This window comes from Hipposideros armiger, unplaced genomic scaffold, assembly GCF_001890085.2.
Source record: "Hipposideros armiger isolate ML-2016 unplaced genomic scaffold, ASM189008v1 scaffold_0, whole genome shotgun sequence".
NCBI lineage: Eukaryota > Metazoa > Chordata > Mammalia > Chiroptera > Hipposideridae > Hipposideros > Hipposideros armiger.
The window spans coordinates 3410794-3423560 of record NW_017731350.1 but is presented as its reverse complement, the minus strand read 5'-3'; the positions used below and the strand labels follow the sequence as shown (position 1 = coordinate 3423560).

Here is a 12767-nt window from a genome sequence, read left to right as displayed (position 1 = left end):
ATTTTATTGGGGAATCAGGGGAAGGGGAACAGACAAGTTGCTGTTGTTTTGTTCTTCAGTCTAGTTGTGGAGGATGTTGCTTCACTGGCACCATCATTGCACTTGCGCTCTTCCCGGGAGAGGCAGATCAGTCACCAGCTTCTGGATGGCCGCTCACTGCGGCTGCTGGCTACTCAGGCTGGCTGCCGGCTACACATGGTAGCCCATGGCAACCCACTGCAGCAGGGGCTGCAGCCCATGCTGTCGCCCGGTGACCCATGGCAGCCCAGCTCCAGGTCGAGCTGTTGTTCAGCATCTTAGCTGTGGAGGGCAGTGTCACTGGCCCTCATATGTGGGATCCAAACCCGGGCATTCTGGCATCCCAGGCCAGTTCTTAACCAACACGCCACTCAGCCGGCCCGGCATTCATTCATTTTTAATGAAATCCCATTTATCTGTACTTTCTTCTGTTGCCTGTGCTTTTGGCATCATAGCCAAAAAATCATTGTCAATTCAAATTTTGAAGCTTTCCCTGTTCTAAGAGTTTTTATATTTTTACCTCTTGATGTTTAGGTCTTTGATCCATTTTGAGTTAATTTTTGTATATGATGTAGGGAAGGGTCCAATTTCATTCTCTTGCATGTGGATATCAAGTTTTCCCAATATTTATTGAAAAGGCTGCCCTTTTCTCATTGACTAGTCTTGGCACCCTTGTCCAAAATCATCTGACCACATATGCAAGGGTTTATTTCTAAGCTTTCTATTCTATTCCATTGGTTTGTATATCTGTGTTTATGCCATTACCACACTGTTTTGATTACTGTAGCTTTGCAGTATGGATTTGTTTTATTTTTGACATACACACACAGTTTTTCCAGCTCATGTTGAGTTCTTTTAACCCTCTTTGTTGCCTGGAAAGACTGGCACCTTCTGTAGTGCCCAAACTTAGCCAGAACCCAGGGATGCCTGTGCCATGAGGCACAAGGGAACATTTAATAAGAAGGTAAGGAAGTCATTCCCATGGTGTCTCGTTTCTTTGGAAAAGAAAAGGCACATTCGCTAGGGTAAAGTTGGATGCCTTTATTCAACATAAAATGAGTCATTAAGATAAAATACAGTTTGTCCATGTGCAGAAACATTATTATACATTCAATTCTGAAGAAGGTAGTTTTATACAACCAATTCAAGGAACAGTCTAAAAGTGAGAGGGATAAAGACAATAGTGAGAAGGAACTATTGTAAAAGGCAGAGTTTTATCTGTCAAAGTGCTAAGACCTATGTGCATAAAGATTTCAAAGTGAACAAGACCAGCATAAGGCCATTCCTTCCATTCTGATTTCTCTTGGTGCTGGTGCAAGTCTTTAGGTGTGATGCAATGAGTCATCAAATTAAGATGGGTTCTTAAAAAATAGGTCATAGCACTTACAGCTAAGAGAAAAGATTTTAAGTTCTAAAGTTTCATCTGTCACGTACTCTGGATCTTTCATGGGCTACATGTTATTTCATGAATTCTCTAAGAACAAACTTGCCCATTAATCAGTAGTTTATTATCAGAGAACAAATTTATCAGGTTCTTCCCAGCCCAGAATCTAGCTCCTATACAAGAGGGAAACCAAATTTGAGACTCTGGAAGTTTCATTAATTTAAAGCTTGTGCAGTGATTAAATTAAGGTTCAGCTGGGGCCACTACTGAAGTCAACAAATTGCTACTGCCTAAAAACCTAAAATGCAAAGAATTGCTGACTGAGGGTCAAAGTCCAACTCCATTTCTAAGCTCTAAGTGTCTGAAAACATTAGACACTGGGTTCTTTGAAAAGAACCCAGAAACGTAAAATTTTATGTACTGCCTTTTCCATAGGCAGAACATAGGCTGTGTGTAAAATAATAGTTCTAAAGTATCTTCAGATATTTTGATAGCATTTAATACACTGCTTTCTTATTGGGCTAATCTGAGTTTTAAATATTTAAAAAGAGGTTTCCATGATTAAAGTTAATAAAATTGTTGATTGAAGTTGGTTTAATAGTGTTTATGAGCCAATGTCTGTGTCACTTGACACAGGTACACAAACCTAAATCGTGATCAATAATGGCTAAAGCTGCCACTACGATTCAATAGAAAACAATTACTTAGCCCACAAAATGTGTCAAATCGAATTCCATGTGGCACTCATGGCAATTTAACATCATGTTATCAGAACCCAAAACCTTAAAAAAAAAAATTCAGTTTACTTAAATCTGTCTTAAATCCAATTGGGTCTACCTTTCTTCTCCCGTACACATTCTTTAGGTTTTGCAGTCAAGATGAAAATCAGATGTTTTTAAACTACTCAAACTTGTTTGAGTTTGTAGTTAACTCTTCAGGAGAATCCACTATTTACTCACAGCTGATCTCTGGCTCCCTTTCAGGTTGACTGTCCTTCCTGTTACAAGGAAATCTTTCTAGATTCCTCTTTTAGGTTAAGACTGAAAGTTCCATGGAGGTATAGAGATTCCTTATAGTCTCTAGAAAGGAAGCCCAATCTTCTATTAAGTCACCAAGTATTGAGAAAATACAGGATATCCACCCTTCTATTTCCTGGAGAGTTGAGACTATATTACATCATGGAATACACCTAATACCTCTTTGACTGAAAGGTGAATGTGGGTATTTTTGGCATATAGAATTCAAATTGCAAATCCAATAAACCAGGTTAAAGATAAATGGTAAGAAAAATTCATGAATAAACACTGACAAAACATAATGATTTATCCTTTTATTACCTACCAGAAAGTATCAAAGAATTAGGATTTAGGCCACTGAAAAGGGCTAGAGTGCTGTGGAAGCCTCTTTTAATTCAAGTTCTGTGATGTAGAAATAGAAAAAAGCCAATTCTGAAGTATTAGAATAAAAAAGAACACTAATTTTATCCATTATAGAGAAAAAACAGGGATGCAACATGTCAGGAATACACTTCCTGCTCACCAGACTACCAGATGAAGATCCAAGTATGGTTTTATTTATTTATTTATATTTTTATTGGGGAATTGGGGGATAACAGCGCTGGGGAATTGGGGGAAGGGGATCAGACAAGTTGCTGTCCTTTTGGTTCTCCAGTCTAGTTGTGGAGAACGTTGCTTCACTGGCCCAAGTTGGCACCATCATTGCGCACTTCCTGGGTGAGGCAGATCAGTCACCAGCTTCTGGATGGCTGCTCACTGCGGCTGCTCTACATACGGTAGCCCATGGCAACCCACTGCAGCAGGAGCTGCAGCCTACGCTGTCGCCGGCAACTCACGGCAGCCCAGCTCCAGGTTGAGCTGTTGTTCAGCATCTTAGCTGTAGAAGGCAGTGTCACTGGCCCTCATATGTGGGATCTGAACCGGGGCCCTCTGGCGTCCCAAGCTAGCTCTTAACCAACGCACTGATTGGCCGGCCAGAATCGGTTTTTTTTGTAATTCCCTTTATCTTCTTTTGGGTTATTTACCCATGTTATTTGAAAGGGTTAAACATAAGATTAAGCATCTTTACTGACATACTGACCAGAATTAATGGAAAGGGGTTGCTTTTGGCTTCTCTGTCAATGTAGATATTACTGAGATTTCTTGAAATTTCTATTAGCAAATTCTAGGTCTTCCAATGATAGCTACCAAAAAAGGTCTTGTATTAACATGGGTCCCCACTTCCACGTTGTTTCATCTAGGGGCAATGCCTTTTTTCTTCCTGGTTTGTCAGTTTCGCCCAGTGCCTCCAACGCTATTTCATAAATCATTTACACTGACACTTTAACAAGTCTTGGGAAATATGTAGCATAATTACTCCTTGAACCCTGAACTAGACACGTGCTGTATGGTTACTACTTTAGCAAGACCTTTCACAGCTTATATGGCTGCTTGGTTACCTGTGCATAATCACTTTAGAAAGTGCTTAGCACACAGGTATTCAATGAATATGTGAATTAGTAAATAACATGATTTGTACAAAACCAGTGAGAAACATTATGCAAAATTGGATTTCTGAAGCCCACTTGTGGTCCAAAGCAGTGTCAAAATCAGTTTTGACAAATCAGTAGTGTCCAAAACACAGGTTTCTCAGACTGGGATGTTGATATAGTTGGGGATTCAAGTTGAAGCTGTTTGGATATATTGCTCTTTCTCACTCAACTGCAGACCAACTATACCTTTAGGCTCCTGTCATTGCCTGAATAGGAATTACTTCCAGTGAGGTAGGGGGCTCATTTCAATAATGACAAATATGTACTAGAGATGGGGTAGGGGAGGTCTTTGTAAATGGCCATCATGGACTGCTTCACACACACTTCAATACTTCACCTTCATTCCTATTTGTAATATATGAGAATTATGAAGACGCAGATGTTCCCTGAGACTTAAATTTCCTTTAGAAATAGTGTATTTTCTAAAGATTTAGAGTTCTGTTTTTCTGGATGGTGAAACTATCTTCACTGTCTTTGGGCAACTCCAATGTTTGAAATTTCAATTTTTGAAAAATAGTAAGGCTGTCTCTTAAAAAAGTGTTCAATGTATCCTTATTAATTTCCAAAATATGCTATTTTTATCAGTGAAAGTAACCACAGCTGAGTAATTTCAGGGACAGCTAGAATAAGTCAGTTTCATGGGTCATTAAGGTACATTCTTGAAATTCTGACCTTATTTTCTTTCAGGTCATCAATAAATCTATATATATATATATATATATATATATATATTATTTTTATAAAATGGGCCATATATCTTTATTTCCAAAGACCATCTAGGTATCATTTTGCTTCCTCAAGTACAACCTAAAACCAAGTTTTTACAACCACATTACTTCTCTTGGACATCAGGATCCCATATTATCTCCTGGTACAGGGCTATGGGCAGTTACCTCTTCTAACGTCTGGCTCAATTCTTTTTCATAAATGCCCTTCCTGACACCAGGGAGATCAAAACCCAGGTTCTCCTAGCTCTTCTACCTGTCCAGATCAGGGACAGAAAACTGGCTCTGAATCTCATTTCTCAGAGAGAAACTGGGAAACAAAAGTGTCCTATTATCTTCATGAGAGTATTTCGTCACACACCCCTGCGCTGGAAGTCACTGGCAGTGAATGTCTGCTAATGAATTATTAACCACTGTGGAGAAAGGAAAACCTATTTCCCCCCTGAGATATTTTCTTACCATTCTTTGTTCTAGAAGCAAACAATGGACACATTTAAAAAAAAAAGAAAAAAAAGAATACACCATGGTTTTGTTTTGTTTTGTTTTACTTTTCCAGCGACATTAGGTGGTTAGGAGATAAAACAGTTCAAAGGTGAAAACAGACGAACAGATTAAGATAATTTATTATTTTTACTAGAGTTCTGAAAGAAATATGTTACCCTGATTCTCACCAAATTACTCAGTTTACTCCCGTCTATACAATCTGTGGTAATCTTCCAAAAGTCATATAAGGCAACAACTGAGGGCCCTTACCCACACCACTCAGACGTATGTCAGACCTGAAGATTCACCAAAAACGCCAAGGTTTTATTTTCACTTTAATTATCTTTTACTTAATAAAATGAAAAATAAGAATATATGAATACATACAATCTATATACATATATTTATTGCAAATACTTAAAATTCTTATGTAAAATGATTTCTCTATATTTGTGAAAAAATATGACTTTTTAAATGGTGTTGACACCAACTTCTCTGTACATACCCTCAATTCCAACGTTAACAATTCCTTTAAAAAAGCAAAAGACACAAAAAGGTTAGCATTTACCAAACCAGTCTGTACAAACCTTACAGCCAGAAGGAAAAAAATAGCTTGTGGTAAATAAGTCAATTTTCTTTTAAAATAAAAAATAAACTCCAAAACTCTTCCCCTTATTGCATTTGTTTGAAATAATCTGAGTGTCTTTAGAGTATCTTCCTTGGAAATCATTTGTGCCTTAACAGTGAGGTCCTACATTACACATACCATATATGAGAAATTCAAAATCTTTCACTGTCACTTTTTACATAGATATTAAAATATATATTACTTAAAATATATTACTGGAAAGCTATTTTTAAAATTGATCTTTAATAATTGTATCAAATGTAAAGCATTAAAAAAAATAAAGTAACCAAGAATCTATGAAGCTCTTACTTCCAACTTTAGGAAATGTTTACCTATTGTTTTCTTTCAACAGGCATGTAGGTATTGAAACATGATAGGAAAGATCCCTGCCTATCATGTTTCTGAGTCTCTTTGGACTATTCTATAAATGGAGCTGAATACTACCCTCGGCCAAGTTTTTTACTTAGCACATTGTTGTAAAGCAACGGGGAGACCTTTCCCTCCTTGCTGGGAAAGTAAAACCTCCAGGTCGCAGAGAAAACCACCCTGGCACTACTCACTGACCATGAATTCTAGAAATAAATAGCAGTGTCATGACCAGAGAAGACCCCCTCATTTTAACAAATCATTTCATTCAAGAGTTTATTAAAGACTAGAAGGCAGAGAGAGGCAATAATAAGCAATTAGGATACTGCTGTCGGGTCATTAATATATATGAATTTATACCTTCACCTGGAAGGCGATGAATTCTTCCCTTTATTTAAATCCAAGACAATTCCTAAAACATCTGCATCTGTGTACCTTCCTAGCCCATGCAAATATGCTCCCCCTACCCCAAGATGAATTTCACATTTGTCAGACCTTATCCTTTAAAATGTTACGTGGGAAACCACAGATAGCTTCAGTGTCTTGAGCACAGGGATTAAGGAATAAAAATAGAGCAAACAATTCCAGGTTATTTGGCTTTATTTCCTATTTAATAGGATGGAGAATTTTAATTAAAATTCCTTAAGATTTATTTAAGATCCAGGGAGCCTTCTCCACTGGAAAATTTAGAACATTCATAAGCAAGACTGAGATGATATATTGTTAGTGCTCTCTCCCTCCCCAAGGTGACCTGCAGTTGAACGGTGTTGAGAAGCACACCCTGGAGGCATAAGCATCAGGCAGTGCCTGACTAGTCACTGGAAACAGTGCAACTCAACGCCATAAAAATAAGCTTAGCATTTAATAGAAATATTGCAGATTGAATTGAAAGGTAAAGTAATTCTGAAAACCTAAGGTAAAAATTGCTTTAAAGGTACTGAAGTACCATCCTCTAATAATTTAAAGATTTTCTTGTTCCTGCTGCTTCCTTTTCAAAAGGGCCAGATCGTAATTTTCTTTCCTGTTTAGCTCGTAAGATAAACAACTTTCTACTTGAAACCACTGTTGTGAAAAATTGATAAATGGATTGTATTCAATTTACTACTGACCTAAGAGAACCCAACTCTTCTTTCATTTGATCAATATTGAGGCAGTGTACCTGGCTGACAATTTGCTTTAATGGGCATTCAAAAATGCAAATATTTTATTAGCTAGGTCTTATTTAAGAAAATCTGGTGAATATTAATACTTAGGATCATCTGCAAGAGGCTGCTGGGTCAAGATGAAGAGGCACGATATGGTTTGCTCTCTAAATGGACTGGAAAAAAATCCCTGATGCCTTTCCTCCTTTCCCGATTAGTCTGTCCATCCTCAGATTAGGGGAACTATGGAGGAGAAACTTTCTATGACAGGGAAGTCGCAAAGAAGAAAAATCACTTTAATCAACCCAAATTGGTGATAAATGTTTAACATGGGGTCAGTTCTGCCACCCCAACCGTTTCCAGCACGCAGACCAGCCCTCGGTCCTGCCACCGAAGCGGGCAGTGGGAAGCTGGGCATGGCAAGTTTTACCCAGCATAGGTCTTTCAAGCACCCCCTGGATTTCCCAGGGTACTACAAGTTTGGGAACAGAGCCATGGTTTCTGTTTCCTACTGGTTCTTGGCTAAAGAATTTAAACCTTATCGCTAGATCCTTGCAGGTTTCATGTCTCTTAGCTATGTGTGTGCTGGAAGAAAAAGGGAAGTTAGAAGGACATCTAACTGTCTTGGATGAAACTAGGACACAGATATTAATCCTATATTTGACTTGGGCCACACACACACACACACACAAAAACCCCACAGAAAATGAAAAACAGTGCAGTAATAAGTTTCTTAGGGAGTCTGAAAGTATTAAGAGAGTGTATAACATGGAGCGTGGGGAGGAGAGGGTAGTAGAATGGGGGCAAAGCAAAGATTACTGCCTACTTTCTCCTAATCTGGAATGTGACTTAATTAACACGTTTACACTGTTCTGCATGTTGTAACTATCACATCCTGAATATTAAGTACAACTATAACTGTACTAGGTCACAGTAGCTTGTACTTTTCACACTTGAAACTAGGCAACTTGAAATCAACATGCAAATGATGCGCATTGACAATACCTAACTTTTTAATACCAAATTCTGGTAAGTTTTAAATTTATTTTAATATTCTTTAACCACGACCTAAATGTATATACTCAAAAATTCTTTAGTCACTAGATACAGGATTGAAAACAACAAAAAAGGAAACAAAAATAAATAAGAACAGACAAAACTTTGGGCTAATTTCTCTCCTTTCTTTATGTTCCCTTAGCCATTTACATCAGGCCTCCTTACATTAGAAATTTCTAGCGCACAGGCAGCAGTAATCCAAAATAGGGATATATTTTCTAAAACAGGAAAAGTGTATGACTTTTATTGTGTATATGTGTGTGAACATGTGTGTGTTCAAAGTAATACATAATATATTACTCCATACCTCTCAGATGCCTGGGAGGTCAAAACAGGTTTAACAGAGTGGACAAATGTGGTATTAATGAGGTTTTCTACCAGCTGACTACAGAACTTAGGTAACAGTTTGGGAGAGAAGAAAACAGAGGCCACCTTGTTTCTAATGTTAAAATCCTTTTCCAAAGTTCTTACGTTCAGTTTACAAGTTTTTGCACCTTTACCCCACTGCCCAACAAAATACATAGGTCAAATCAACCCCATCAGTAACACTTTTCTGTTAATTTTATACTAGTATTTCAAACCTGTTTGTAAGCTCCCGTTAACGACTAAGTCACTGAATATTACTGCTGACTGTTGCCCTGCCCAAGCTATGGTACCACCAGAGAGGCATATCCATCATGGGCCACATTCACTGTCTCAGGGCAGGGGAGTGAGTGGGAGGAGGGGACAGCAGGATCCACCAATTGCAAGCAAAGTGCTTCGCAATCAGAGCTTTCAGAGTCTGAAGTACTAGTTGTGAAATGATAATAATATTAAAATTTTGAACTTAAGAAGGTTGCATCTAAGGGAAAGGGACTGAGTAAATCCTGAATCCAAATTATGCAAAGGCTGAATAACCCATGTAAAGCCTACAGTCAGACAGTCAAAACATAATCAGCATGAATGGTTGTTTCTCACTTCTCCAGACCATTCCTTCACTCCTTCCGAGCTTCTCATGGAAGGACAGAAGGGAGACATGCCTCCTTTCACCACGCATGGCATTCAACTTTTGTCCGTCTGTGAAGTGGAACATAAATCTGAATTCAAAGTAATACATTATTACCTAAACATTAGGAAAAATGTTAAAACAAAAATGTGACATATTTACATGATTTTGTAAGTGCAAACTTGTCACAAATTCACAAAGTCTTGCTTGACTTAGACTTACTATACAAGGTGCTCTTCTCTAAAATGTAAGATCTGTACTCTGTATTCCTGATTTAAGTAACATTTGTCTCTTAAGACCACTGAAACCTATTTATTTCTGTGATTCCTAAAGGATGCAAAAAACACATCTTGTCAACCCTTCCCTTCCTACTTCCTTTACAATGTGTTCTAGTCCCGTTACCGAACAACAAGGCAAGAGACACACAGTTTAGAGGGGCCAATGCAGTCATCGTGGCAAAATGCTCCACACCCCTTGCACATGATCATGGCTTTCAATCGGCAGTAACATTTCGAAGGCGTGTCCTCTATGCTGTTCTCTTCAGGAAAGGCCTGAACGGGAATGGTCTGGCCATGGCTGCTCGGATTCATAGCTTGGCTGGCAGGGATGGTAGTGACAGTCACTGAAAAGGACATGACATCACCTACGTTGCTGGATACCTGGCTACAGTCCGGCATCCCTGGTACAGCCGAGTTATGGTCCATGTCAGATGAGGTGGAGACATTGATCAGGCCTCTGTAGCTTGGCCCGAGCTGCGTGGGGCTTCCATATAGCTTTGGGGTTTGCAGTGGTGGAAGGAGGAGAGGCTGATGGGTAGGGCTGTCTGCAGGAGGAAGAACAGTGGAGTTGAAAAGCTCAGGGCTGCTATGCATCATCTTACCTCTCACTGCGTGAGCCATTTGCTTCTGTGCTGCCTGAATAAAATCTCTGGCTATGGTCTTTTCATCAAATGTTTGGCCTCTAGTGAACAGATAATTCTCCTTGCTTAAAGTGGTTTGCTCGTGCACTGGTGTTTCTGCCATCACATTCTTTTTAGCTAAACAATCACTGGTGGATAGAGTTTCTCTACTGGGGGGCCCTGAACCTGCTTCACACTTGCCCAAACTCTGAGAAGCCTGGGGCTCCTCCTTCACCATGACAGATTCTTGCTCATCACCCGTACTTTCCTCATCAGTATCGTCTTTGCTGCTGCTACTATCTCCCATTGCGTTTTTACAGTCTGTATATCCCATTTTCAAGGCTTCATTGGGGCTATTTAGACAGAAACGGTCTTCAGGGTGTAGAGAATGGGTCCTCCTAAAGCTCTCTGAGCCCCGGCCATAGGTGGAAATGTTCAGTAAGTAGTGACCTGCCATTGCGGGCTTCGATGTCCTTCTGCCAGCAAACCCCAGCATGAACCTCTGGCTTGTGGAGATGTTTTCTAACTGGAAACCTGAGTGAGCGAAGTTGAACTGGGAGGGCTGCACAAACGAGAGAACATTCTGCCTCTGCATATGAACCCTCTGGATGAGGGTCTGAAGGATCTGATCTTGGGTTGCTTTACTTAGTCCTTCTGGGTGTTGGTGTGTGTCAATGCCAGAGTCCCTCAGATCCTTACCTGAAAAGAGCGGAAGGGATCTCGGAACCTGGGGGAGATGCTTACTTTGCAAGGTTTTACCCAGCTGCTGTAGCGCTGGATGAGACGGCCTCTCATGAACTTCCTCTCTGGTGCTGTTTTCTGTTACGTTGGGACCTGTGGGTGCTCCCATCCCGATTTCCTCTTTTGCAGTCAGTGGAACAGTTTTCATTTCAACTTTGGTGAGAGGTTTAGGCAGAATCTGCTCCATGGGAACATCTTTGCCCTGGAGCAGCTGAGTGACCAAAGGATTGTTAGCAGGGATGCTAGAGCTTGTCCTTGAAATGGGTCCGTTTGTACTTGAAGAAATTCCTGGAGTTTTAAGGCTAGAAGCTGCTGGCAGAGCGCTCAAGGATGGAGCTGATCCAGTAGGTGCTACAGTTACACTGGCCTGGGGTATAGAACGCTTTTCTAAAGTGGCTGCTATTAATAAAGATGCTAAAGGAGAGGACGTCATATCCACGGAAGCCCTAGCCACTGTCTCTGCTGAGGCTGAAGGGTTTGGTGTACTCTTACTAGAGCCTGCTTTGGGCTCCACTATGCCATCAGCTGCAAAATGAACAGGTGAGGCACCTGAGATTAGAGCAGGCCCTGCCGGAGCAGAAGGTACCTTCTCCTGCCTGCAGTTACTGGACCCTTGTGGGAGGCTGACAGAGGCCCCTGTGGCTGTTGCCCTGGCGGTATGCAGCTTCTCATTATTCAATTTCCCTAAAGCTGATGAGGGTGCGTTAGTGTGAGCTGCTGGTGGGATACTGATGCCTGCTCCACTGCTGCCAGAGGTTGGAGGCCCTGAGGGGGTTTGCTGTAGTTGTGCTCCAGAGACACTATGAGGCTGGGCCTGGCCCGTGGTCTTGGTCTCAGGTTGGGGTTGAGTCTCTGAACCACCGGGTAAAAGCTCTCTCGCACCTCCCCTGCTTCCAGTTCCTGCCAGTTCCAGTGCGGGGCCCTTTCCAGTTTCACTGACTCTGTGTGGGTCTGGACTCCCCCCTCTAGCAGTGTTCCTGTCACCACCCTCTCCTGGACCTTGTCCACCTCCTGGGCCAGGTCCTGGAATGGTCCCTCCAACGGAGGCGGCTGCAGCGGCTGCGGCAGCAGCTGCGGCTGCTGCCCTCTGTGCTTTGACCAGCTGGGCTTTTGCTTTGATGTCTGCAAGAGTTCTGGCTCCTGTTCTGTTAGGACTAGTGATGGAGACTGGAAAACGAGCCCTGGGAGAGACCTGCGATGTAGGAAACGGCATGGGGGAGATTCTGGAGACCGGGATCTGAAAGAAGCAGGGGGAGAAACCAACAGAGCTTAGTTTCCATTTACAAGAATAAGAAAACTTCATTAACACTTCCATTTTTACAGTAGGGTGAACACTAGGACACCTGTGACAAAGATGGGCGGTCTCTGGCTGAGAGACCAAACCATGGAGACTGCCACACAGTTTTGTGTCTAGGGTCCTTCCACCTCCTCTGGTGGTGCCAGGCTCCTCTCCCTGCACACCCACTCCCACCCCAAATCCCCATATCTCTTCTCAACTCTCTCCAATGTCACAACTACTCACGGCTGCTTATTATTTAAGATACAGACCTCTCCATGGTTACCTGCAGCTTAAAATGTGTACGTGAGAAAAGAGAGAAACAGAAAGAATGGAGTGGCATATCACTACCGTCTTTTACTTCTTAGCTTTATTACCAAGACCCAGGGGAAAATTCTTACTCTCTTCTGTTCTACACACACGCGCGCGCGCGCGCGCACACACACACACACACACACACACACACACACACACATACACCCACACACACACACACACACACACACACACACACACA

At 41.2% G+C, this 12767-nt stretch overlaps 1 protein-coding gene across 4 annotated transcripts in view; it reads right to left on the bottom strand.

Moving 5' to 3' along the window:
* Positions 1 to 4734: 4734 nt before the first annotated feature.
* Positions 4735 to 12767, bottom strand: part of ASXL2 (ASXL transcriptional regulator 2) — a 143484-nt gene continuing 135451 nt past the window's right edge. For 3 of the 4 annotated variants that reach the window (XM_019643761.1, XM_019644008.1, XM_019643852.1), the window contains one exon: positions 4735 to 12211. In XM_019643761.1, the coding sequence (XP_019499306.1) occupies positions 9734 to 12211 (2478 nt within the window). In that variant the 3' untranslated portion in view covers positions 4735 to 9733. The remainder of the gene's footprint in view (positions 12212 to 12767) is intronic. The other variant, XM_019643926.1, reaches the window with a different exon arrangement.